The sequence below is a fragment of the Pelmatolapia mariae genome, linkage group LG22 (assembly GCF_036321145.2).
Source record: "Pelmatolapia mariae isolate MD_Pm_ZW linkage group LG22, Pm_UMD_F_2, whole genome shotgun sequence".
In the NCBI taxonomy this organism is placed as follows: domain Eukaryota; kingdom Metazoa; phylum Chordata; class Actinopteri; order Cichliformes; family Cichlidae; genus Pelmatolapia; species Pelmatolapia mariae.
The window spans coordinates 25,103,144-25,129,146 of NC_086245.2; the positions used below are offsets into that span (position 1 = coordinate 25,103,144).

The 26,003-nt window shown below is 42.4% G+C and overlaps 2 protein-coding genes across 7 annotated transcripts in view; one reads left to right on the forward strand and one right to left on the reverse strand.

Annotated features, from left to right (window-relative positions):
* Positions 1 to 4,323, forward strand: part of trit1 (tRNA isopentenyltransferase 1) — a 39,672-nt gene extending 35,349 nt beyond the window's left edge. The window contains exons 9-11 of the mRNA XM_065469868.1: positions 1,708 to 1,817; positions 3,176 to 3,293; positions 3,632 to 4,323. Coding sequence (XP_065325940.1) covers positions 1,708 to 1,817; positions 3,176 to 3,293; positions 3,632 to 3,846 — 443 coding nt within the window. The 3' untranslated portion in view covers positions 3,847 to 4,323. The remainder of the gene's footprint in view (positions 1 to 1,707; positions 1,818 to 3,175; positions 3,294 to 3,631) is intronic.
* A 14,025-nt stretch (positions 4,324 to 18,348) lies between these two features.
* fam49al (family with sequence similarity 49 member A, like) overlaps positions 18,349 to 26,003 on the reverse strand; it is a 41,799-nt gene continuing 34,144 nt past the window's right edge. For all 6 annotated transcript variants that reach the window (XM_065471201.1, XM_065471203.1, XM_065471205.1 and 3 more), the window contains 7 exons: positions 25,238 to 25,374; positions 25,023 to 25,100; positions 24,608 to 24,724; positions 22,961 to 23,040; positions 22,541 to 22,667; positions 20,280 to 20,350; positions 18,349 to 20,179 (listed from right to left, as the gene is read on the reverse strand). In XM_065471201.1, the coding sequence (XP_065327273.1) occupies positions 20,116 to 20,179; positions 20,280 to 20,350; positions 22,541 to 22,667; positions 22,961 to 23,040; positions 24,608 to 24,724; positions 25,023 to 25,100; positions 25,238 to 25,374 (674 nt within the window). In that variant the 3' untranslated portion in view covers positions 18,349 to 20,115. The remainder of the gene's footprint in view (positions 20,180 to 20,279; positions 20,351 to 22,540; positions 22,668 to 22,960; positions 23,041 to 24,607; positions 24,725 to 25,022; positions 25,101 to 25,237; positions 25,375 to 26,003) is intronic.

Sequence of the window (26,003 nt, forward strand, 5' to 3'; positions counted from 1 at the left end):
GGAGTGGCTACAGAGATGATGTGTTATATATTATTCCTTTGTGTTTAAGGTGTTGATAGTCTAGCGTTTATTTTTTAAAAACTGCATTCAATGTAAAAATTATATGCATTCCATGCAGAAGTATGCAATGTGGTTTTGTTGTATTTTGATGGATAAAAGGGAAACGGCTGCAGTGACTGTGACCTGCAAACATGCAGGGTAATGCAGTATATGAGGCAAAATCAGAGGTTGCCAGTGGTTGAGGTGAAAAGCAGACATTGTCCAAAGAAGTGTTGAGAGAGCTCCAGAAAGCCTGGAGGACCATTTCCTCGAAACCACTTTAAACAATTACACGAATGTCTGGCTCCTTGGAAGCGGATTTTTATTTTTATTTAATTTTTTTTTTTAAATGGAAGGATTTTGCACGGTAATGTACATTTGACCCATTCATTAACATTTACCGTCATCCACCATGTTTTTCTGTAAGCTTGGCAACTTATAAATAAAAATGTTCTCCAGTTTTCCGACTTGTCGTTCCGGGCGTTTTCGCAAATTTTCCCATTTAGCCAACCGAATCGAACATGAAGGCGCAAAAGCACAACCAAATCCCCGAGCTGTAAGCTGTCGAGTTGTATTCTGGGTAATGTAGGCTCCAGTTTTTAGCATGAAGAAGGTTTGAAATAAGGTTCTGCCTCACCTGCACGTGCACGTTTGTTCAGTCATGGTTGCTGCTGTCTCGTCTGGAGTCGGGTTGGTTTCTTTTAGGTGCGTCGTGTCTGAGTACAGTCTCAGAGTTTGCGCCTCTCGCGTGCATTCAGACTGCAGTCATAACCTTGATTCCTTGAAAAGATAACCATCTAGCTAGCTTTGAATGTCATTTAAACCCTGTCTGTTTGTATTTTCTAACCATCTGGAGGAAAAACTCTTTAGTACAATAAAAGGAGAAAGTGAAGACAACTTGTGTGACAATGTGTCGTAGTGTGCACTGACACAAAAGAGTCAAAAAGTGGGGCTCAGACTCTTTTTTTTCTGTTTTCCTGCTAATTTATTTAATCATTAAAAAGTTGCATCTGTTAGAAGTCACTCTCTGCAAGTTGCACCGATCTAAATTTCCACGGTACGCCTTGAAGGGCAGCAGCTCTGGATGCAGGCGAGTGCTGGGATAGACAGAGAGACGAGCGGGGCAAGGTCTGGTGCTGCCGTTGCGTTCCCGAGGCCTGGCCCGGAGACTGCTGACTGATGCAAAATAGAAACACGGGGGTGGAAGAGTTCGAGGGAGAGACAGTGAGTGAAAGCTGAAGCGAGACTGATGGCGGGAGAGAAAGAGAGACGGCGCACAAGACACGAGGGTGGGAGGAAGGAGGGGGGAGACATTATCGAGCCAGTGTGAGTCAGCAGGTTGATGGAGCTTCAGGGTGCGGCTCCAGCACATCGCCGCTCCTGTGCGTTACCCAGTTTGAACTGGCCTGTCTCAGCCGTTGCAGTTTGCAGACAGACCCTCCGGAGCTTCATTGTTTTATTTATATATTTATTTATTTATTTGTGTACAATGAGCACTGTCACTGTCAGAGGTCTGAAAGTTTTTGTTCAAGGCTTTTTTTCCCCTCCACCTGTTTATTAAAAATAAATCGTTGGAAACACTGAATCCAATATCAAATCAAGTCCTCGTTGTCCTTGTCAAATGTATAAGTGTGTGTTTTTGACCTTTCTGTGTGTATGTGTGTACAGGACCAGGGGACAACATACCTGCAGTGTATGGCCTGGATGTGACGGACGTGTCACGGTGGGAGGAGACGGTGCTGGACCCTGCACTGCAGATACTGGACAGCCTCAGTAAGGTGGGGCCTCGGCAGTCCAAAGTGGCAGCTTCCTGTTGGCTGCTTTCATCTGGTGCTGTGGGATCTTTCTCTTTTACTTCAGTTCCTTTCGCTGCTCTTTATCATTCTGTATCTTTTCATTGCGTACTTTGTGGTTTTACATTTACTTCCTTTCATCCTTTTGCCATTAGTGTGTTCCTCTCCTTGTTTGTTCTTATTTATTCCTCCTTTTGAGGATATGCCCTTCTTCCTTGGATTTGCCTTATTTGGGCTTTTTTTGTCCCATTTTTATTAATTTTTCTTCTTTTTATTTTTCCTTTCTGCGATTTCCTAATTCTTTTTTGTCCTTCAGTTGTCAAAGGGCGATGGCGTGGACACCCGAGTTTGGGAATAATATAATTTGAGAACGAGGCAACATAGAATTTTAAAACTGACATCACGGATGAAACTATTAAAAATGTTTGAATCTCAGTGACCTCGATGTCAAAGTCGAGTTTGGGCTTTGGTTGAAAAAGGAAAAAAGGCCTTTGTTTGTATAAATTGTCTTCTGCAACACATGTTTGCCGGTAGCCGAATTTAGGTTACTTGTATTGGTTTGCTTGTGATATTTAGCATTACCAAACTGCTTGTTTTTCCACGGTTCACCCATTCCTGGTGAACTCCACTTGTCAACCATTCAGCATTCCGTAGACTCATACGTCTCTCCATTACAAGATCTCGGAGGATCACACAGTCAGGCACATTTATGGGACCATAAATCATGCTTTATCATAATAAATCATGACCTCCTGACCCAGTATGAACCTTCCAGATCCCTCAGGTCATCTGGATCCGGTTTTTTATCAGTTCCCAGAGTCAGAACCAGACACGGAGAAGCTGCATTCAGCTTTTATGCTCCTTATATCTGGAACAAACTCCCAGAAAGCCTCAGATCAGCTGAAACACTCAGTTTATTTAAATCCAGGTTGAAGACTCACCTGTTCTCAGCTGCTTTTGAATAAAGCACCAAATCCACACTTTTAAGCTTAAATTTCAAAACTTACATTTTAACTACAGATTTTATCTACTGTTTTGATTTTTGATTTTATATACTGTTTTGTTTGTTTGTTTGTGTTTGTTTGCTTGTCTTAATCAATTTCAAATCATGCTTTTTATTTGTTTTTGTTTTTAATGTCTCTGTAAAGCACTTTGAATCACCTTGTTGTTGAATTGTGCTATATAAATAAACTTGCCTTGCCTTGCCTTTACTCTGCTGCCTATCCCATGTTCTGCTTCGTTCCCTTTTTTTGTTCCCTAAAAGTTTGTTTTAGCACATCATAAATATTTTTTTCAGATTTAAAACCTAAAAAAACCCAGACTTTTTTCGCTCCACTTCTCAGCATGAGGAGCCAGCTATTGCACCAGTCAGAGCGCAGGGGGCGGAGCAGAGAAACAAGCGGAGCCACCACACGTGTGACCTGTGTGACAAAGTGATCATCGGTGACCTGGAGTGGACAGGTGAGGCATAATCGTGAGGGGGGGGGGGGGGGGAAGCTGAATGTGAATATAGACGTTTGCTAACGATACTAACATGTTCATCAAAGCACCGAGGACAAGCAAACTGAGAAGTAGTCGTACCATGTTATGTATTTGACTGTTTAGCGGTGCCTTAAGATTCCTGTGGAGATTCATGCCCAGTGCCAAAAACAGATTTCTTTTCTCTACATGCTCACCTGATCACCTCTGGGCCCTGTTGCACCAAGTCTTGTGACTTGGCCTCTTGGTGACTTGGTCTTTTTCTCTGTCTCTCTTGCTAAATATATCCAAGGCGTGTCTTTTATCCTCTGTACCCGCAGCTCACCTGAAATCTAAGAAGCATCACTATCATGTGAGGAAGAAGAGGAAGTGCGATCCATCCTGTGACCAGTCGCAGAGGACCAGCGCACCTTCCGACTCTGCAGCAGAGACTCTTTCAAAAGACTCTTGTGATACTGTTGCTCCGGGCAGCGGTGATCAGACCTCTCAGGACTCTTCTGGGACGACACACAAGGAAGTACCAGTGACTCTTTAAAAAGCCTGCACTGACTCAGGTCTCCATCCAGTCCTTATATGATTAATTCCTGGTTTCCATCGGATCGAATTTATTTATTAATTCCTGAATTCCAACAAAAAACCCTCCTTCATAGATGCTGAAGCCCTCGAGCTTCAGGTTCTTGCAGCCTTTTTTTTTCTTTTTCTTTCCAGTAGCAACACAGACCGAAGCGAATAAAGTACATGATTTATGGCGTGTGCAGGCAAAGAATAAAAAAAACAAATCATAATTTATTTTTTACCACTGCCTGAAAATCTAATGTAAATTTTAAGAGAGAGGTTTATTTTTCTATTTTTTAAGACTGTGCTGTATATACCACTGCTATGGACTCTCTAGTTTGTCAGCATTTCAGGCTTCAGGACAGATTGTTAGTATTAGGCCCGGTCACCTTTATTTCAAATAAACTCCCAAAGTTTTCTCAGCTCATGCTCCGAACCTGTAATCTTGTGACATAAAATATTTTATTATTAAACATATTTTTATTAAACAGAAAAAAAAATGTCTCTTTCTGGAATTTCCCAAAACTTTATAGAGAATTCAAATGAAATGAGCACTCAGAGCGCGCACTAACAATGAAGGTCAAGGTCAAACACTTAGCTAACATAGATACTGTTGTCTGCTGAGGCCTAGTATATTGTTGTGAAGTTGGTAAATGATCCATAAAAAAAATTGTGGGTAATATGAAGTTTTTGCTGATTTGCTGAACGGCTCGAGCTGGTTTTGGGGTCTACCATCACGCAAAACTTGAAGATGATATCTTGAAAACTGTGGATGCTAGACCGTTACAGACAAACAGAACCGATTACATACACGTTTAGGGGGAGAAATCGGGAGGACACGGACTTAACGCTATAGCATTGACAGTAAAGACAGCTGTGGACCTCCAGCCTCCACCCACTGTGGAAGACAGAGCCAAGTTGCAGCAGACTCGGGTCTTTTAGGAGACTGCAGCCATGCAGAGACCCTGATGGACTGCCAACCAACCCCTCAGTCACACGTCACCCCATGTGGTCAGGTGAGAGACCCTCGATGACATAACGAGTCCTTCCCCAGGTTTACCTGACGATAACTTCTTTAGGTGATCGGATGCTCTCCTTCTCTCATCTTGGCTCGAGTTTGGACTTTTAGGAAAGAAGCATTTGGATCCCAATTATGTCGTTTTCATAATCCTAGGAAGTCTAAATTGTATTTATCCAAGTGACGGTGCTTTTATGCCACTCAAGCGAGAAGTAGAAAGCACAAAATTGGATTTCAGGGGTCTCTCGATGCGACAGCAGCAGTTTAACCTTGGTCTCATTGAGCTCTCATTGACCTGCTGACACAGCACTGAGCTTGGTCCTTTGTTTGCCGGCTGCCACCTCATTTTCTACTCATGAAATATGTTGTTTCTGGTCTTTTGTTCACTAGTCACCTGATTGGCGTGGTTTATCTCCTGAGTGGAGCCCAGCCGAGCTCATTTCAGCCCTGACGGTGATGTAAACCACCAGCAGGTCAGGCTGTGAGAGGAGTGTGTTTTCACAGCGGTGATTGCAGGTCTTTGTTTATCCGGCAGCGTGCCGTACCGCTTTCAACCCGAGGCGTGTCTTCCCCCCGCTGTAAAGCCACAATACCTGGCATCGCTCCAGAGGCTTTCTTTGGCGGTGCTTTTCCGTCTCCTCACCTTGCTCCTGCGTTAACGCTCTCTGTCTTTAAGTTTTCAGTTGCGGTCTTACAGTCTGAGGAATTACAGAGTTTAGTTCACAGGCTCCCAGAAGTTGACCTCATCCACATGGCTAAAAATATTTCCAGCAGCATAATAGCTGGAAGTGTGCGTCTGTCTGCGTGAGTTGTGTCCCACATTCTCTCTCTTTCCAAACTGGGTCAGGCCTCCAGCTTACTGGGGTATTACCATACAGTACGGGAGTCACAGTGATAGCAAAGGTCACTGTACGGCTCGTGTCTGGTTTTTATAACCACTCCTCTGTTTGGATGGTTTGTTTTTCTTTCCTTCTGTTGTCCATTTCGAATCAGCTACGGCTCTATTTTTTCCACTGCAGCACTTTTTTCATCTTGGTGATCTCTGTAATGACAAAAAAAACCAACGAGAGGGATCTTTGAATGAGGAAAAAGCATTACTGTCAGGCATCCAACGTGCTGTTAAATGCCTCGCATTTTCTTTAGTAATTTTACACATGGTGTGTGGTTATCTTGAGTGGCTCAGCGAGTCTGGCTTGGCACCTCCAAGCACCGCTGAATCACCTCACATTTAAGAGCTAAGCTTGCGCAATTCGGTGACATAAAGCACCTTGACTGGAATGCCAGTATCCACAGTCACAAGGCTAATTAGCGATGTGCACACTGTGAAGCAACGTGTCATCGATGCACGCACTGAATGAATAAAGCTTTGAAACAGGCTGGGGGGGTTGTACTGCAGCTATAGCTGCCACCCCTCCTCTAAATCTGCCCTATGTATGTGCGTGTGCATGTGTTTGTGTTTGCATGCATAGCTGCATCAGTTAGTGAGCCATACAATGATTCTCCCAGTTTCAGCACTTTTCTGCTTCTCCCTCTCTCTGTCCAGTCCTCACCATAGCCAGTCAGTAATTTTAAATGCTCTGAGCACATACCGCCCCATACATGAGGCCCAGTATAGGGGAACTGTACATGCGGTAGCCTAAAGATGTCCATTGGTCTGGCCTGTTCACCTTGGGGCCTTGGCCTTTAGTACTCCATATACTGCCTCCTGCGTGGGCTGTAAATCAACGGTATAAACCAGACTTCACACAACCTCACGCATTGGTACCTTGACTCTCCAGAGCAGAGCTGATATTAGCCTGCCTGACAGCTCAACAGAAAGAGATTCTAAACAGTTTACCAAAGGTGGAGGCTAAGTATGTTTCCGTGCTAGTTGTTCATAAGCACCCGCAATTGGCCACCTCGAATAATACCCATGAAAACATTTTGATTGCTCTATTTTTCTTTCAAGCAGTAAGTGCATTTTTACCGCTGAGGTACTGTTAATTTCAGTTTCTAGACCAACCAAACTCTTCGATTAAGGTGCACTCCATCTGTACTGTTAAGACACTGAAAGGAGGCTGCTGACAATTTAAAGAAGTGAGGGAAAGACAAGGCTAGGAAACTTTAAATACAATGTTTGGCTTTCTTCAAGGCCTCTCTCCACTAATTGAAGTCATTGAACTGGACTTCTCAACCGTGTTTTTGCTGCTAGTGCCTTTTAGAGCATTATTACTGGAATTATCTGACAAATAACCCGGCTTTATCAGCGCCACAGGCAGAAGGATTCTGCTTCAGATTTGATGACTGAAAATGTTGTACTTCATTAGGCTGTTAGCAGTAATGAGCAGGTGTCTGTGTTTTGCAGTACTTTCTGGATGCAGATGTTAATCAAGTTTGCTAGCATTAGCCGATAACTTAGCACTGGTCCTCACGTCAAAATATAGCTCTACAAAACCAACATGGTGGTAGATGAACTGCTAACATCAAGGCTTCACTTGCACAAGCCTAGAGACTAGTCACGACCCCCTGGCAACCTCCAGTCACAAGGTAAAAATGAGTATTCTCTAACTGTTGAGAGTGGTCGCTGGTTGTTGCTAGGCGAAATTGGGCATTAGGCTAATTAGGTACCGTAGCTAAAAGCTTTTAGAGCTAAAAGTGTTTAGCTAAGGTACCTAATTAGCCTAATGCCCAGTGCTTAGGACCAACAGTGGGTCAACTGGAGTTAGACTGGTTTCCCAGCTCATTCCTGCAGCACTTTCTGTTGGTGCTTTTCAGATTTTCACCTATGAACAGAAGCTGCCTGTTTTCAGTCTTTATGCTAAGATTAGCTCCAGGCAGTAGCTGTTTTATTAGCATAGCATAAAGACAGCTATGTGACTATTCTCAAGGAACTTCCTAATAAAAGAAATTGAGTAAACTTTCCTTTGATGATTTCTTGTAAAGTAACTGTGATACTGTCTTTTTAACCAGTCAGACCTTTATTTTTGATCATTCTCCTCATTAATTTTCCTAGTTTGTCCTCTAATTGAGCTCAATGGACGTCTGTATTTGAGCTTTGTGGGCTTCTCAGAGCTCTGCTTGTAGTAGTGTGTCACCCAGTGACTGTGCATCTAGGTAATTTGAAGTCCACCTAATCCTAATCTCTAATCCCGTTTGACTAAACATTCTCTGCCATCTGGCTCTGGCGAGACGAAAAAAAAATGCTTGCACGTATCTACACAGGCAGACATGCAAGCATCTAATCAGATAGGTGGTAGCCAAAGTCACTGTTGAAATGAAGAGAAATATCAGTTCTGCTTGTGCGGAGAATTCTTGGAGATACCAGAGAAGGCCGAGTCTTTGCCGGGGGGCAAAATAATAGATACCACACAGGCTTTTTAATCTCGTTTTGTGGCGTGTGAAGGACTCGTCTGAGAATGTGTATCTCTTTTGTTGACACTATAGACGCAGACGGTTAAAACCAGCAAAAGGTCAACTATCAGGCGGTGAGCCGCTCAGTGTGCGAGCAGAGAAGATGCTAGGAGCTCACATTTGTAGCCTTTGACATCTTTTTTCTCTATAAAGATCAGTGTGTGCTTGTTTGTGAATCCCTGCTTGCGAGCTGGGGCCACACTGTTTCCATGCATATAAGGATGAGGACAAAGGGAGTTTCACAAACCTGTGAGAAACACAACACTGCAAGGTGTGACTCGATAAGATAAAAGCGTATTGTGTTGTTCTGTGCGTGTGCGCGTGCACGAATGTGTTAGTCTTGTTTTCTATTACAAGTACCACAACAAAATGCAAGGCAGTCACTTCTTACCTCTGTGGCGACTGCATGTGTTTGTAGCTCCTGCAGTATAGGTGTAATAATTGCGTGTTTGCACCTGTATGCATTATGAATTGCACACACATGGCCAGAGCTACTCAGTGAGGGATGAGTGTTGTTGCAGCCTAATCCTGAGATGCTGTTTTATAACATTTCAATGTGATGTATGCATCCAGAGCCAAGTGCAGACCATCATTTATTTATGTGTGTGTGTGTGTGTGTGTGTGTGTCTATAGGGAGGAACTAGGTTCACTGAGTTCATGCAGCTCTCTCTCTCTCCTCTCTCTCCGTCTCTGTGTCACACTGTCTGGTTCCTGTAGTGGTCGCCATACACGAAAGAGTGACAGAAGGAAAGGGAGAGGAGGAGATGTTATAAGATGTGAAAAGCCTTTAAGGAAAGTGTCATAGGTGCAGCTTATGCATGGCTCCCTATAGTCTCTCTGTCTGTCCTCTCTCGCTCTCTGCTGCATATTTCCTGCCTTGGTTATGTAACGCGGGGGCTGCTCTGTACTTTTTTCCTTCTCCTTTTTCTTCTACCCTCCCCAGTGCAGAGCATGACATGCCTTCCTGTTTTTCCAGCAACCCAGTGAACTCTTTTCTTTTTTTCCCAGGGCAGTGCTTGCCCATTTTCTATTGTTACGTATTGTCTGCATGGTGCTCTTATTTTAGATAAAGCTGTTTGCACTTGATGTATTGTGTCTGGCTGGACGCATAAATGTCTCCGTCCTCACACTTCTTGGGTCTGTGTGTGTGTGTCTCTCACTCTTCTCCACACTGCTGTCCATCTTTCCTCTCTTTTGTGTGTCTGTCCACTTGCTTTTCACCTTTGCTCTTAGGCAGGAAATGGGTGTGCTGGCTCATAAAGGACTATCAAAGCAGCCTAACTCTCAGTTATGTGTAAGCATGCGTGTTTGTGTGCTTATTTTCATTGGACGTATGTGTGCACTGGGAGCAATGTACTCTCTGCAGTGTACAGAGTGTGAGACAAAGGGTGTGTGTGTGTGCACATTGCCATTGTCAGTGAGTTAAGCGCTGTAGCCGGCTTTTTCCCGCCAGTGCGGTGTTTTGTGGGAGGGGTTTTGGCTGCGCTCAGCAGCAACAAAGAGCCTCCGCTTCCCGCCTGATATGCAAATAGATGTGAGGTGGGCGGAGCTGGGAGCCTCCCCTAATGCAGAGCTTAACGCTTTCACTGCCAGGGTGAAGGTCAGTCGGTGCATTGTATTAAATCGTCCTTACTCTGCTCACCAGGACTCTGTGACAGCATAGGGCTGCACCTACTATCTTAAATGAACAGTCTTTACTTTTAGTCTGAATACTATACAACAAGTTATTTAACCCATTGTGATCAAAGGTCTCTGTGCTGGAATATTGTCTGGCTTTATATATACTCAACTTTCCCCTTTATTGGACTTTGTGGACTTTCCTGGTTGTTCATTAGGAGGACATAAACACAGCATTAATTGTACATCTGTGTTGTGCATAACTGCAACCGTGCACAGCTTGACCATCAATGAGCAGACACGCAGTGTAGTCCAAGCTTTTGGGGATTCAAGGCCAATTGTTCTCTCTTCCAAAAAGGAGCATCAGCTAAAGCTTGTTGATCTTAGAGTTTGGAAAGTCTAATCTCTGATTTTGCAACTTTATTTAAAGATTTGTGTTCTGTGTTCATTTGTAAATATGACTTAATTTACTCAACTTACTCCCGTGTGAATCCTTTTGTGAAGGGATTTATTTTTGATTTTATTGACATCGGCACGCTTTCGGATTTACCAGTGAAGTGGTCAGAGTGGTGAGATCATATTCACTCATGGCCACAAAGATAAACATGTAGCTGTTGATCTGAAATTGGTGCAAATTTAAAATACAAATAATAATATATAAACTTTTAAACCTGCGCTAATTGTAAGTTAAAGAGTTGGAACTCTAGTATTAATTTACAAGTGTTGTAAAACTGTGCTATTGTATGTCTGTGTGTGCGTGTGTGTAACAGCACATGGCTCTTTTATGTAAGTGTGTTATAAAACCCAGTGTAACATTACATGGCGTGTATGCCAATAGCAGCTGTTGTACACATACACACACACGCACACACGTGCGCTCCTTCACACGCCTCTTCATGCAGTTCCTATCAAAGCGCCTTATTATATGAAGACGTTAAACATATTAAGCACAACACACACATACTTCACAACTCCAAAATATTTTGTTTCAGTATATTGAAACATCAGTTTCTGCATTACAACCTGTATCAATAAGCAGATATTCTAATACCTCTACTAACTCTAATGAGAGCCATAATTTGCAAAATGATCTTCTTAGCGCGATACAAATCACTGGGACTTGAATCTAGCTTTTTTTTTTTTTTTACATCATAAAGTCATCGGGTCAGTGTTTACAGGGGGCACGAAGCAGAGGGGTGTTTTACCCATAGAGTTCTCTAGATTCCCCCTACTGCCTGTTAGACAGAGTTGAGCATTAATGCAACTCAACATTGACTTCTCTTTTACATCCCACTATGTGTAACTCGTATATACAGCCTGTAGTCCTAGTAAGGTCCGGGGCGACTGTGCATGGCCAGCGCAGCTTAAAAATGTCTCCTGGCATTGATTGTCCGAGTTTTTGGATGTCTCTTGGCAGGATGAAACATCAGTCTAGGAATACAATGAACGTAGCTGCATTGCATTCTGGTCCTGATGCAGTCACTACAGCTGCTTTCGGTTCCACCAAATGCACCACGGCGCATTTTTAAAAGCATCCCTGGAAGGTGTGCTTTGCACAGAGCAGACGGGAAGGGTGGGAAATCAGACACGAGGGCAGCATTTTCAAAATAAAAGACCCTGTGCAGATTCAGCATACTGCTTCTGAGCTGCTCTTGGTACGATTCGGCACTCTGCAAAGACGTGCATGTTTTCCAGAGGTCAGTCTCCTAAAGATTTTCTCTGATTCTAGGTTTTTGATGACAGTGGTGGAGAGCACCGACTTACACATTGGTCCAAAATCTCCTATCTGGGTCAAAGTTTGCAGACTCTACATTTAGATGGGGACAGTGTTATCCTGACAGACATCAGTCCCCTCAGGAGATGAGTCCTTCATTAAAGGATAAAGGTGATGACTTGAAGCACCTCTGTATTGGTTTCTAGTGACCTTTTCCTCCAGTGGACAGCCTAACAGAACCCCCTGCATACCCAGGCACAAATATTTAGATGTTTATTTGTTCTTCCCATTAGACTTTGATATTGGTGTTGTGCAATTTGTCAGCCTGTTGCTTGAGAAATATTTGTGTACTCGGAGGACAGTAGACACAGTAATGTGTGATATTTGATCCAAGGAAGAGAAGTTGTGCAGTGTGCCCTGCTGATTATACACAAGTACAGTTGTGCATTAGTTTTTGTACCTCATGGATTCAGTTACAACGTTTTCTATGTGCCATGTGTATAAATTTAGAATGCATATTTCTGTTTTACACCAATCAGCTGAGTTTGAGGTGTTGAGGCCAAGTCAACACTTCAAACACGTTGTGGTGCTCCTCAAACCTTCCCTAAATCATGTTTACTTTGTAGGAGGACGTGCTATCCTGCTGAAAGAGGCCCAAGCATTCAGGCAATACTGTTTCCATGAAAAGGTGTACTTGGTCTGCAATACTGTTTAGGTAGGTGGTACATGTCAAAGTAACGTCCACATGGATGGCAGAACCCAAGATCCTAGCAGAATATTGTCCAAACCATCACGCTGCCTCTGATGGCCATCCACATAATGTAAAAGAAAACACTGATTCATCAAAGCAGACCACCTTCTTCCTTTGCTCCAAGGTCCAGTTCTGATGCTCACGTGCCCATTGTTGGAGCTTTTAACCGTTTCAGCAGGGATCAGAATGGGTACCCTGACTGCTCTGCAGCTATGCAGCCCCATTTGCAACAAACTGTGACGCTCTGTGTATTCTGACATCTTTCTATCAGGACCAGCATAAATGTCTTTTTTAAAATTTCAGCTACAGTTGAAAATGTTGGATGGGACCACCGCTGCCAGCCTTTGCTCCCCTTGTGCATCAGTGATCCTCGGCAGCCCGTTACCCTGTCGCTGGGTCGAAATGACATCTCGGTCACTTTGGAACACTGTTGGGTTGTTTCTTCTGCAGTATAAGATTTTCATGTGGTTTCATACTCGGTGCTCAAATGTCTTTTAATCATGTGAGCACTGTTAGCTATAGACACGCATTTGTGTCGATACAGACCAGATGATGGGGATACTGCAGCTCAGCTCAGCTCCACACATGCACAGCAGTGAGCTCTGTCACAGCTCTGTTTTCTTTAAAAAGGCTATTAAACTTTTCCTTATTTAGATCTTATATTTGGTACACTGGTGCAATTGTTCAGTGCAAATAATGATGTCAGTGAATGTAAAAGTAATCTAGAAAAAAGCAGACCGCTTTAATCACTTCATTTAGTTTTTTTCAAGTGTTGGTTCTGTATGACATCAGTGAGAGTGGATATCCCAAATATAGTCATTTTAGGTACATAGCCCCTCCCACTTTGTATTTACAAGGGACAGCCAATCAGAACAAAGTAAACTGGTGTCAAGTAATGCTTTTCTACTTTTACTGAGCGTTTTTTACAAAGCTGGCTTGAGGAGAGATGGAAGAGCGCTTAAATGGGTTGTTTCAGACAGAAGGCCACGTATAAGATTCATTAGTAGTATAAGTAGTAGTAGTAATTTTGAATAATGCAAAGCTACTCTTACAGATTGCACTAAGATCACAAGCTTAAACATGTACAGTGAAGTTTGAAAGGAGTTTTAACTTCCTCTTCAAAAGGATATTGTGTGATTATAGGCTGCCATGTGCAGGGCAAACATTGTGTTAAATGTATTTGTCCTGCTTTACTAAAAGCTGCAAATTTGAAGTATGAATGCATTAAATTATCGCTGAATCTTTTATGTTAAGTTGCCACAGAACGGTTGTCCTCATGTCGCGCTCGCACATTCAGGCATGTACGGGCTTGTTAAAGAGCAGAGAGAACTGTTGCTCAGCACAGTTGGTCAGCACATTTGTACAACAGAGCAGTTGCTAACCACTCCGACGCCGCTCAGGCTGATTTACATTGTGGCCCGCGAGGACAATGACTGTCTGCTGATATGAAGTAAGCCATGCCAGGACTGGTTAGAGAGGGAACGACAGAGTGGGCGGGAAAAATGCTTACTGGTGTGTGTGTGTGTGTGCGTGCGTGTGTGCGTGCGTGTGTGCGAGTCCAAGTTCAGTGAAAGGCCGCGTGTGAACCCAGAGGAGGGAAACCACTGTTGAACGTGTATCGCGCTCATTTATGCTGATAAGGTGCTCTCGCCTTGAGGACAGTTAACGGTTAGTACTTGATCTGGCGGGGGCCGGGCCGTCGTGCGGAAGGGAAGAGAGCAAGAACAACAAATTAATAGGGGAATTTGCAAAACATTTCAGGGGAACTTTTTGAGTTATCTGAGATAACTTTGTTTAAAGAATCTAACTGAAAAGGACATTTCCATATCTGAGATGACCCTGTAAGCTCTGCTGGTTTATGTCAAACGGAGACATTGTTTAAATAAATAAGCAAAAAACCCAGAAAAGTATTTATTTACACGTTTTAATAATTTGTTTTATTATAAATTGTGTTATCAAAGATGTGTTTATGGATGAATCCAGTGTATCCCAGACTACTAACAGCAATTAATTAACATACAACTACAGTTTGGTGCTCACTCAAGTATCTGATGTGACTTTCTCTTAAATTGTTGTTATTTGCATGGTCTGTTGAAAGACGGTAAGTAGCTGCGAAGGATTCATTAACCTCTAAATTTGAATACATTTCACATTAGGGAAGTAAACTGAGACACTGGTTCTTTATTTATTACATGGCAGTTAGGGCACGAAGCCAAAGCCAGACCCATGGATACAAGTACACACGCACACGCACACACACACACACGCACACACACACAGAATTTCTCTTCAAACTGTGAGGTCACAGGTGTAGATTTCAGGGTAGAAGAAGAGCAACATTTTCCCCAGTACTGTGTTTTTTGTTCTTTTTTTCTAGATTTTTGGTTGATATTCTGTCACTCTCCATTGACAATGAAACATCCATAAAAATGAGAGACTGTTCAATTTCTTAGTAAGTGAGCAAACTTGTGAGTTCAGCAGGGGATCAGAAATGTATTTCCCCTACTATGAAAGAAGCAAAGGGTTTAACTTTTTGGGAACCACCAGTATATTTGGTTCCTGATTTTTGTGTTTTGATATTTCCATCGTATATTAGAGCAGAAAAGTACAACATTTACCAGAAATAAAGAAAACTTTGTATCTGACGTTTAATAATTTCTGCCTAGAATTTGTTGAATTTACTCAGGGAAATGCATGGCTATGCATGAGACACATTTCCATCGTTTTGTCTGTATTTCTTAAGCAGCAGCTGCCAGAGCTGAAAAATTAAACAAACTGTAATTCTGCAGTTCCTGAAATGTCCACTTGAGGCTGACTCCACGAGCATACATGCCAACCCTCCCGATTTTTCCGTGCCCCTCCCGAAAATCTCCCGGAGCCACCATTCTCCCGGATTTCTCCCGATTTTCTACCCGGATAACAAAATTGAAAAACCATATCCCAGATTGGCCCAGCCAATTCCAGTTTCCAACAATGGCTACTACTACTACTGCAGCTACTTAGTTTTAATAGTATTCTTATTACTCTTTCTGGGTTGCAAAATAAACTTATCATATTTTCAAGCGAGAATGTAGCTGTGTAAACTTCAAATATCTGAGCCGACGAGAACAGCAAACTCCCGGCACATCGTTTTCAAACCCCCGCGGTCTTTCACTACTCAGGTTAAATATATAAGTCACTTAAAGGCAAGGTCCTCAGGTGGACGCAGCCTCTGAATTTGGACACCCCCGCTGTTTCCGGCCAGACAATAATAACGGCGACATTTAACTTATTTTAGCCGATAAAAACAACATTGTAAAATTCAAGTTTTTTGTATATATATGTATATGTATACCACCCCTCCCCCACAGCCCTTTTGAATGTCTCCCTAATTCTGAGGTCTCAAGGTTGGCAAGTATGCTCCACGACTGAGTAAATCCCTGCAGACTCCTGTGATAAAGTGCTCAACTTCAGCCATGAAATAATCACGTTTACAGTTCAGTACACAAAGTGGGTTTTGGTCTTTGTGGAGTTTTTCTTATAACTCAGTCGACTCACGCCGAGGCTTCAAAAAGTGCGATCTAGAAAACAGTAGGATGAGCTGATAAGCCCACTTTGATATTTACAGCCTATAATATTTTCTTACAGCTACTTTCTTTTCTGTTCAAGCTGTTGTTGAATTTGATCCCATAACATGGTTCAGTGTCTGCAGCCCGCTGCTCTCATTTCCATATAACTTCTGACAAGCTCTCCTATCTCTTGCCCTACTTTACACCCTCCAACAATCACACCTTACAGCACAGCTCAGTCAGACTGACCTCTCAGCTGAATGCTCCTGCAGCTTATTCATCATTTTGACCTCAGAGCCCGATAACAGGTGCCGCACCACACCTGAAGTTTAATTGCTCGACAGCACTGCTTATTTGGAGCAGCGCATGAATTACCTCGTGAACTGTTTTATGTTCATCACGCTGCCAAAGTGGTAGGGCTCTTATGCTGAGGTGAATTACATTTCTGCCGTTTTGATGTGAAAAAGCAGAGCAGGCGCACAAGTTTGAGTTAGTTTGTAGTCTTTCATAAAATGATCGTTTGCTGCCCCCTTGTGGTGAGTGACTGGAATACATCCTGCAGTAGCTCTCGGTGGGGAGACTGATATGCTACAACACAGTCATGTTCATTAATGAACACTTAATACAAATCATTAATTCAGGACAGGTGTGTCTCCTTCTGACAAGCTGTGCCGATTGAAGATTTTGCATAATCCAACATTACATCAGTTACCTTCTTGCCTCGTTGGCATTGTGTTGTGTTGGACTAAGTGTATGAATTGAGTCTAAATGTTACATTTTAGCCTCCATTACTTTGCCTTGTTTGTTTTTTTGTTTTTTTCAAATTCAGGATGCACCGTGGTTTGGTCAGCATATCGAGTAAATTATATTTTATTTTTATTTGAAGTTCTTCATTAAAGTTTAAAACTTTAGATTTTTCCATATGTATTCTTGCAGTCTGCAACAGTGGATTGTTTTAGTCATGAAAATAAACATTTTATTGGTTTATTTAAAATTTTTAAATCCAGTTTTAACATTGTTATATTATTTATGCAGTGGATTGTGTTCTTTATCAGTCCATCCAGTTTCTGGTCCTCCAGCTCTTCCAGGGATACACCGAGGCTTTTCCAAGCCAACCAAGAGATGTATCCTCCAGGGTGTCCTGGGTCTGGCCCAGTGCCTCCTGGGCGTAGGACATGCCTGAACCACCTCACCCAACTCCTTTCAACTGGGAGGAGCAGTAGCTTGACTCTGAGAGTTTTTTTTAACAGATTTATGGGGATTGATGGCAAATAATTCTAATTCATTTTTTTTTATGTTTTACATTCTTTTGCAAAATTTGGAGTTTACATCCTGCAGTTACAGACCAATTCCTGCACCATTAAAGTCACCTGTCCTCCCACTGTGGGTACTATTGCAAAACCACTGTGACCTACGCAACATTACACACTGTGAAACTACTGTTTCTTTACATTACACACTCACACGTGTAACTACGTGTCTTCATTGGATTGATTTAAACCAAAGGAAACACTGAAAAGTAACTAACACTTTATGATTTATTCCAAATTTGTAATGACTTTGAATATAATCATTTAATTGCTTTCCAGTCAAATATTTCCTGTAATTTGAAGCTGCATATTTTCAGACTACACCACTGTTACTCTGAGAGTTTACCTTAGAGCAGAGACGTCGCATTTATTTTACATTGTGGGCGGAGTACAGGCCGCTTTGATCTTAAGTGGACTGGAGCAGTGAAGCTTCTCTTCCTGTCAGTGTGAAGAAGTCTAACTACACAATTTTAATATAAAAAAAAAAGAAGTGCAATTTCAGCAACATATCTCAGTTTTTCTACATGTGAAAGAAATGCTGCTTTGGGATTAAATTGTAAGAAATAAAGGTTTAAAATGACAAGAAAGTTCTGTTAATTCATCATACAGAATGTACCTAAATTATAAATTGGACATTTTTTGTTAATTGACATGATGTCCTCTTATTCTTTTGTTTGTTTTTACAGCAAGCTCATGATAAAAATCCTACATTTCTATAGTGGTGAAAAAACAGGAACTTTCTGCCATTTCATTGTTTATCTTTTACTTATTTACTTTGGTGTGATGCAGTATGAATAGCCAAGGGGGAAGTGGAAAATACATAAAACTTAAAAATACAGTAAAAATTCTCAAATTTACGTCCTTCTTTACATTTTCCAATCTTCTGTTTAATGGGTCAGATTGGCGTTTTTGCCGGACCGATTCTGGCCCGCGAGCCTTATGTTTGACAGCCCTGTTTTAGGAAAATGTGATTTTCACCTGCAGTTTTTGACATCACACCCCCAGCACCATTACTCCTACACATGACTGAACAGACACAGGACGGCCGTTGTTGAATGTAATAAATGACAAGTTTATTGTTGCACAAAATATACAAAATAACAAGCAAATGGATAGCCCCGGCCCCCTCCCCACTTAGCGTCCCTCCCCTCCCTCCGGTTCATTCGCCATTAATGAAGCTGAATTTCTGAAACCTATGACTACGGCAAGTCCGATGGTCCAAGCCAAACGCATGGTAATTCTGAGAGACAACACATACCCAATTTCAGCGTCACTGAACGATTAAAAATGAATAAAAACACCTTATTTACACATTTCTGTCAGAACTTTTGCAACATGCCATCTATGTATTTATACAGAATATGCTTGCGCACATACCCCTGTATAGAAAATATATTATAAGATCAAATTAAATAAGACTAAGGGCTCTAGACATCCAAAGTACAGCACTTCTTTTGAATCTCCTTTTGGATCATTTTTAGTTTCATTTTTATTTCCCACTTATTGATGGACTTTTTAAACCTCGTGCTAAAAGAAAGCACTCGAGTTTTCATGTGTGAGTTTGTGATGGTGGTTTTTTCATATTCCCCGACGGGGAACGTGTGGATGCCCACTGTGAAAAGCTTCACGTATTTACACCGGAACACTCGGATCTCCCTTAAAATGTATGTAAATCGGACCACCTTCCCACTTGTTTTTCACGTGTGTCTCGGCTTTTTAATCCTCTTTTACAAAAAGAAAAGAAAGATGAGTGATATAATAATGCCATCAAACCCTCGAGCCTGACTCACGTGCGATGTAATAACAGAATAAGCTTTGGCACTGGGTGAAGAAGTAAAAGTGTGCTGCGGTTTCCCCAAAAATGCCCTCTCAGGTTTGACCCCCTTTTTTTACGCACCGAGATGCTGAAGGCTGACTCGCCATCGTGGCTAACTTGTGCACAAAAGAAGAGGATGACAAAATCACTGTATGTCCCACATCACAGCCAAACGATATCAGATAAGAAGCTGCGATAAACCACATTAGCACCATGGAGAGAGTGAAGGACGTAGTTCAAGTAAAGCCAGACAACTGGCAAGATGGTTTTTGTGTGCAGGAACATAAACGGCATCGGGGCACACGACACGGGCGGATCTTTATTTATTTATTTATTTTTTTACATTTTTGTTGGTGATGAGGAGAAATTTAAAGGGAAAAAAAGCATATACTTGATAGATGGATGATGAGGAAGAAATCGGGGCGAAAACAGAGGCGTCCCGTCTCCGCCTGACTGCTTTCCTCCAGCTGCACCAGAAAGAAAGTGAAACGGGTAAAAGCAAATCTCCGGAGTGTATCCATCACATTGCTTTACGATTCACCCGTCGGTGGAGACCAGTGCAGCTGAAGGAGAGCCCCTCCAGTTCAAGCAATGGGAACCAGTTTGGGATCAGATTTCATTGGGGAAGGAGATGTTTTCAAAGTGTGTGCAAAAATACTCGTCAGACTACTTCTGGAACATTAACCCTCTTTTTTTTTTCTTCCTTTTTTTGTTTCGTACACTTTCAGTTGGTTCTGACCTTAAATCTTCCAATATAGCTTCCTTTTAAATCCTACCTATTCTTCACCTGCTGCTCAGTGTTTCACTTTTCTTAATATATATCTATATCTTCTTTTCTGGCTTCTTTTTTTTTTTCTTCTTTTCTTACTTTACAAAATGAGAGACAGAATGATGGACAGCTGACAATATATATAATTATTTTCCTCTTCTTATTGTCATCAGGTCGCACTTAACCCCGGAGATGATTTTTCTCTTTGTTCGTTGTAAACAAACAGGTTTATCAGCGTTTGTTTCCTCCTCCTTCAAGTGCGCTCCTTCGTTTCCCCTCCTCCTCCTCTCCTGGTCGCTTCTTTTTCTTCTTTGTTTCATTGCAGGAGGGCCCTGATTTGTTTGGAGGTGCTGTCATCGTGTAGATGCCGTGTCGTGTATCTGAAGAAGCAGAAGCACATTCATGTCACATTCACATTCATTCAGAGCGAGGAAGGAGAAGGAGATTTGTGCCTTTTTACTCTTCTACATTCGTACTCACCTAAGTGCATTCAGGAGTCCCTCCACACTGTTAGACGGTTGCTCTTTCAGCACCTTGATGCAGCCCTTCATCTGCCCACCACAAAGACAACACAGGGCATTAGAGAAAGGTCAGCAGGCTCACATCACATCATGTCCTGCTGCTGCAGTAAAAAAAAAAAAAAACTCACGTGCACATATTTATGAAATGTTGTCAAGAGCCCCCTGTCTCAGTACACCCTCACTGCTTTCATAGGAGTTACGAGGGCAAGTAGCAGCCAGGCGCCGCCAATCAAATGCACTTGACTAACTGATCAACAGGAAGTGTGAGCACCTCTATAAAAGCAAAATTCACCCCAGCTCAGACCACCCTGTGCCCAGAGAAACTGCACAGAAACCCAAGAGCTACGTCTTAATGCATCATCCCTTTCTCTGAAACTCGGTGAGCAGGTCAGGAACCATGAACCATGGCATCGTTTTTGGACAGTGATCACAGCTTTTTGTATCATATTCAGGAACTTAATATATCGGAAGTTAAAAATTCTCAAACCAACTCTGGGAAACTGATCCATGCTTTCATATCGAGCAGGTTCGACTACCAGGATTATCCGAATCATCAGTAGGACAACTTTAACTTGTCTGGACTCCTAACATGTACATAGAAATGTGAACATGTTATCCCAGTATTAAAGTCACTTCCTGGGTTCCCAGTTGAATACAGAATTACCTTTGAATTCCTTCTCATTTCATGAACCTTTTAGCTCCCCAGAACATCTTGTCCTGCTGATCTGAGGTCAGTCAAATCCGTGCATGCATTTAAAAACAGACTAAGTTCTCGCAGGCTTGCAGATAATAACTCTGTGTGTGTGTTAGCTTTTATTTTTATCTTAAACCTACACAGGATTTCGTGTTTTTTTTTTATCTACTGTAAACACACTCAGATGAACTATAATGAAATTCAGCAAATAAATGAAACTGAAACTGACACCTCAGACTCTACAGGTCTCGGCTAGAATGTTAAATTTTAACATTCATTAAAATTCAGTACAGTTAGAAAAAGATTAAACATGTACGACTTGACTGGTAGGTTTGCCATGAGAAAGCTTCTTCTCTCAGCATGTCTTGTGTTTGCAAAGTTGCATCCAAATAAACCACAAGACTTCTGGAACAATGCCCTTTGGACAGACAGGGCCAAAGTGGAGATGTTTGATATCTCTACTTTGGTGGAGAGCACTACGTAATGCGCAAAAAGGAGGAAACCAAACGTTGCATATCACTACAAACACCCCATAACCAACTGTCAAGAACAGTGGTGGAGGGGTGATGACTTGGGCTTGTTTTGCAGCCTTTAATGACACCTTGCTGTCATTAAGTCAACCATGAGCTCCTCTGTATATTGAAGTACTCTACAGTCAAATGTGAGGCCATCTGTCAAACAGCTGGATCCCAAGCACAGCAGCAACTCTACAACAAAAGGGCTGAAAAAGAAAATGTGCTGCAATCAAAGTGCAACAGGAGTTAAAGAGAGCTGTGCAAGAACAGATGCCCACCAACATCAATAAACTGAAGCTGAAGATGTGGGTCACTGATAAAGGACAGCGTGTATCAGTTCTGTGCTTGTCTATTTGTAATTCCTTATTATCAGTTTGTCCTGGTAATAAATGGATAGCTTGTCCTCCCGGAGTCGACTTCTTCTTTCTGCCCAGCTTTGCCCAGTCTTCTCTCTAATTCTGATTTTTATCTAATTTGATTTCTTTGCTCTTCAGATTGTTTTGTTTTTTTCAATCTACAACCTCCGAATACTCACATATTCAGTATTTCACAGAAAAAAGAAAAAGACAAAACATTTAAGAGAGGCATTCATCTTGGTATGAAACTTGGGGATTTGAAGCTAATGGATTTGCATCAGTCACAACAAAGCCCAGATTACATTCATGCTCACAATACCCAGCTATTAACATCTCCATCCATCTTATGCAAAATTTAAATATTTTCATTTCACTCATCACACTTCTTTACAAACGTGCTCCAGAGAGCAGATACGCTGAGCTGTTATAAGATGAAAAGATTATTCTGAGCTTTGAGTCGTGCAGATCTTCTCAATAATAAAAATATGGAGATTCAAATGAACGCAACTGGTCAACTAAAGCTTTGTGATTGATGACCAGCCTAACCAAACTGTTGGCTTAGCAGGACCCCTCAGGTACACTAGATTAACCTTTGCTTTACACAAGCAACAGAGGGCCATTATTTTCAAAGTATGCAAGTATTTGCTGTACTCACATCAATTTTGGAGGTCTTGGCGAAAGCCCCGACGGGGTGAACGTGGTCATACAGGATGATGACGCCCACCATCACCCTCATGCAGAACAGCATGGTGTCTGTGTTGGTGAACCGACAGCGGTACTCCCTGGGACAAAAACAGGAGTTAATATTTGCTCTGTTTAACAGAGGGCACGGCGGGGGTTGGGGGTGTCCACCAAATACCAGTGAACAATTATAGATGAGAGTTTCTTCACACAAAGACACACAGAATAAAGATTAAACATTTTATATTTAGCATGAAGGACTCTGAGCTTCGACCTATTGAATTACTGACATATTAGACGGCACAGTGAAAGAGCCTGTTAATTCGAATTTAGGATTCTGACATTCAAGGAGATGGACTGAGCAAAGGATGATGGGGAGACGAGAAGCACTTACGGAGTCTCCAGCATGACGCGACACACGCAGGCCATGGTGCTCAGGCAGTCTGTGGTGTCCTCTATGGGCAAGGTCTTATTCTGATAAAGACAAAAGGGAAACGCAAGAAGATGTAAAAATGGCTTCCATTTGGATGAGCAGACAATGTGAAAAAGTCCTCTACACTTTAATGCACTGCCTGCGCCAAAATGTTCTGCCACAAGGTGGCGACAAAGCAGGGTAAAAAGCATGAGGACTGTGCAGCTGCTATGCTGGAAGGCGTTCATCACCAGCGTGCCCTCTACATTTCGCACGAACCTCTGAAGTCTTTCTCCGTGTGGCGTGCGGCCCATCAGGATGCATCGAGGTGTAATGTAAGCAAAAGGCTGCTGCCTTGCCCGTAAAACTGTGTTTTGACAGGAGAAGGCGGATGTTTCACACAGCAGTTCAACATGGCCGCCTGAGGTGAAGACTCGAGTGTACCATGGAAGGATATGGTTTTGTTTTTTTTTCTTACAAGCACAGAAAAAACAGTGTGTACATAGAGACACACAGTAATCCGGATCTAATCTCTATAGAGGGCTCTGTTCTTCTATTCGCTTTATTGAGCTTCACTTCTGTGCTGACAGACTCTACTTTACTTAGTTACACCCAGATGTCTTGACAATGACCACGTCTACGACTAAGACCCCTACAGTGAGGGAAACGGGACTCCCTTTTATACTGGTCGTTGTAGCTTGGGTTAGCCCCTCTTCAGAACCCAAAAGCAGTTAACAACCCAGTCCTTTCATTTGCTCTCAGGTTAGCAGGAGACATCTAGTACTCTTGTTTCTTTAATTTCTCTAAATAAAAATCATTATTTTATTTTGTGTTTTTTTGCTTGGTCGTCCCACACTTGGAGCAGCTCTATCCCCCATCAGCTGGGGCCTGCTTACTGTCATATATGGACGTTTCACTGCAAATTAATACAGTAGAATTCAAGAAACTTGCTAAAGTGGTTAGTCTACGGCAGGGGTGGGCAACTCCAGGCCTCGAGTGCCAGTGTCCTGCAGGTTTTAGATGTCACCCTGGGTCAACACACCTGAATCAAATGATTAGTTCATTACCAGGCCTCTGGAGAACTTCAAGACATGTTGAGGAGGTAATTTAGCCATTTAAATCAGCTGTGTTCGATCAAGGAGTCATCTAAAATCTGCAGGACACCGGCACTTGAGGCCTGGAGTTGCCCACCCCTGGTCTACAGTGCTGTGCTGACATGGTTGACTGGTGCAGAGCAGCTGTGGTGTTCCTGGTCAGTGTTAGGTTACATTAAAGACATCGAGTTAAATTTAAAGGGATGAAGCTGATCAGATTCACTCACTGAATTACACTTATGTTTGCACTCGTACTCATTTTATTATTATTAGTAACATGACACGAGGTTCAGTTTCCTTTGCTCAAAGACAGCTGGTAGAATTATCCTCCAAAGAGCTACATTTTACTTTTATCCAAAAAATGGGGTAATACTACCAGAAACCTTGTCTGCATTGAATACTTTTGGTCTTTTACTCATTGTTGAGGATGTATTGTGTCACCACTACTTTATTCATTATTATTGATCGGAATGTTGTTTTGGGGAATGTGGACTAAGCCATAAACACATGTAAGCAGTGAGTGGATGACGTGTACCTCTGAGACAAACTTGGTGGTGGCGTTACTCAGAGTCTTCAGCATTGGTGTTGCTTCGGCGTAGAACAGCGACATCCTGTTTGCCATCTCGTTGTTAACCTCGTTCTCCGCTTCCAGCTGCGCGCCGAAACAAAACAGATGTCACACTTAAAACAAACGTTTGTCTTCAGACGCACCGATCCGATAATCATGTCACGCAGCTGGTAAAAGGAGAGTGTAATGATGGAGGCCACCCTGGTGTTAATTTGTATAACTCGAAAGTTAGATGAAATATTGATTGTACACGTCTTTGCGTCGTTGGGAGGAAACGGACACCCCCACTTCATTCATTAATGATTAAAGAGGGGAACTGAAGCCGCGCTGAACCATTTGATCATGTATGCAGCGCAAACAGCCGCAGCCAGGCCTGCCTCACCTGCTGGTTGTTCAGCCTGTTCCTACTTATGGTCCTCCTGTAGTAGCTGAAGTCATTCTGAATGGCTGGATTTGTCATCTGCACGGTGAGAGAGAAGGTGGCATTTAGTTTCACAAAGGCTGCTCAACGACCGTATTGATTTTTCAGTACAGTAAAGGTCAGCGTCTGAGGGCTGTAATTAGAACAACAACAACAACAACAAAGATTTCCTTCACCTTTAGTTCATCGAAGCTGAGGGTGAAATGGAGGATCTCTGCAAACTGCTTGGCCAAGGCCTGCTCTCTCTCCAGGTGCTGCATGGGAGCATACGGCGGGCTCGTCAGCGCCTCCAGCAGGCTGCGCAAGGCGTTCTCTGCAAATGGATCCAAGTCAGAAATTCATCCAGTCCAGCTAGGACCTGCCTGTTTTATCTTAGTTTGGTCAGACTTGTGTAATCCTCTCTAATCTAGCCAGGATCTGAGTGTTTCTTTTTTTCTTTCTCTAAAATACATACATTTAATCATGGTTGTTATCAATCTCTGGCTCTCTTCCACAGCGTGTCTTTTGTCTTATCTACCTCCCCTCAACCCCAACCAGTCACACCACATGGCCGCCCCTCCCTGAGCCTGGTTTTGCCAGAGGTTTCTTCCTGTTAAAAGGGAGTTTTTCCGTCCCACTTTTGCCAAGTGCCTGCTCAAAGGGGGGTTTGTTTGATTGTTGGATGTTTTCTCTGTATCATTGTAGGGTCTTTACCTTACAATATAAAGTGCCTTGAGGCAGCTGTTGTTGGGATTTGGTGCTATATAAGGAAAACTGGGTTGAACTTAATTAAACACTAAAGGAAGCAGCAGCAGTTGGTGTAAACAAATTAAATCAATTTTGCTCAAGTTTTTTTCTTATTTTGCAGGATAACTGATGACCTTGAAAACAGATTTGTGCATAGGGCCTGCAGACCTCCTTGGGTCCCCCAGCCGGCCTCTTTTGGCTGAATTTGAACATTTT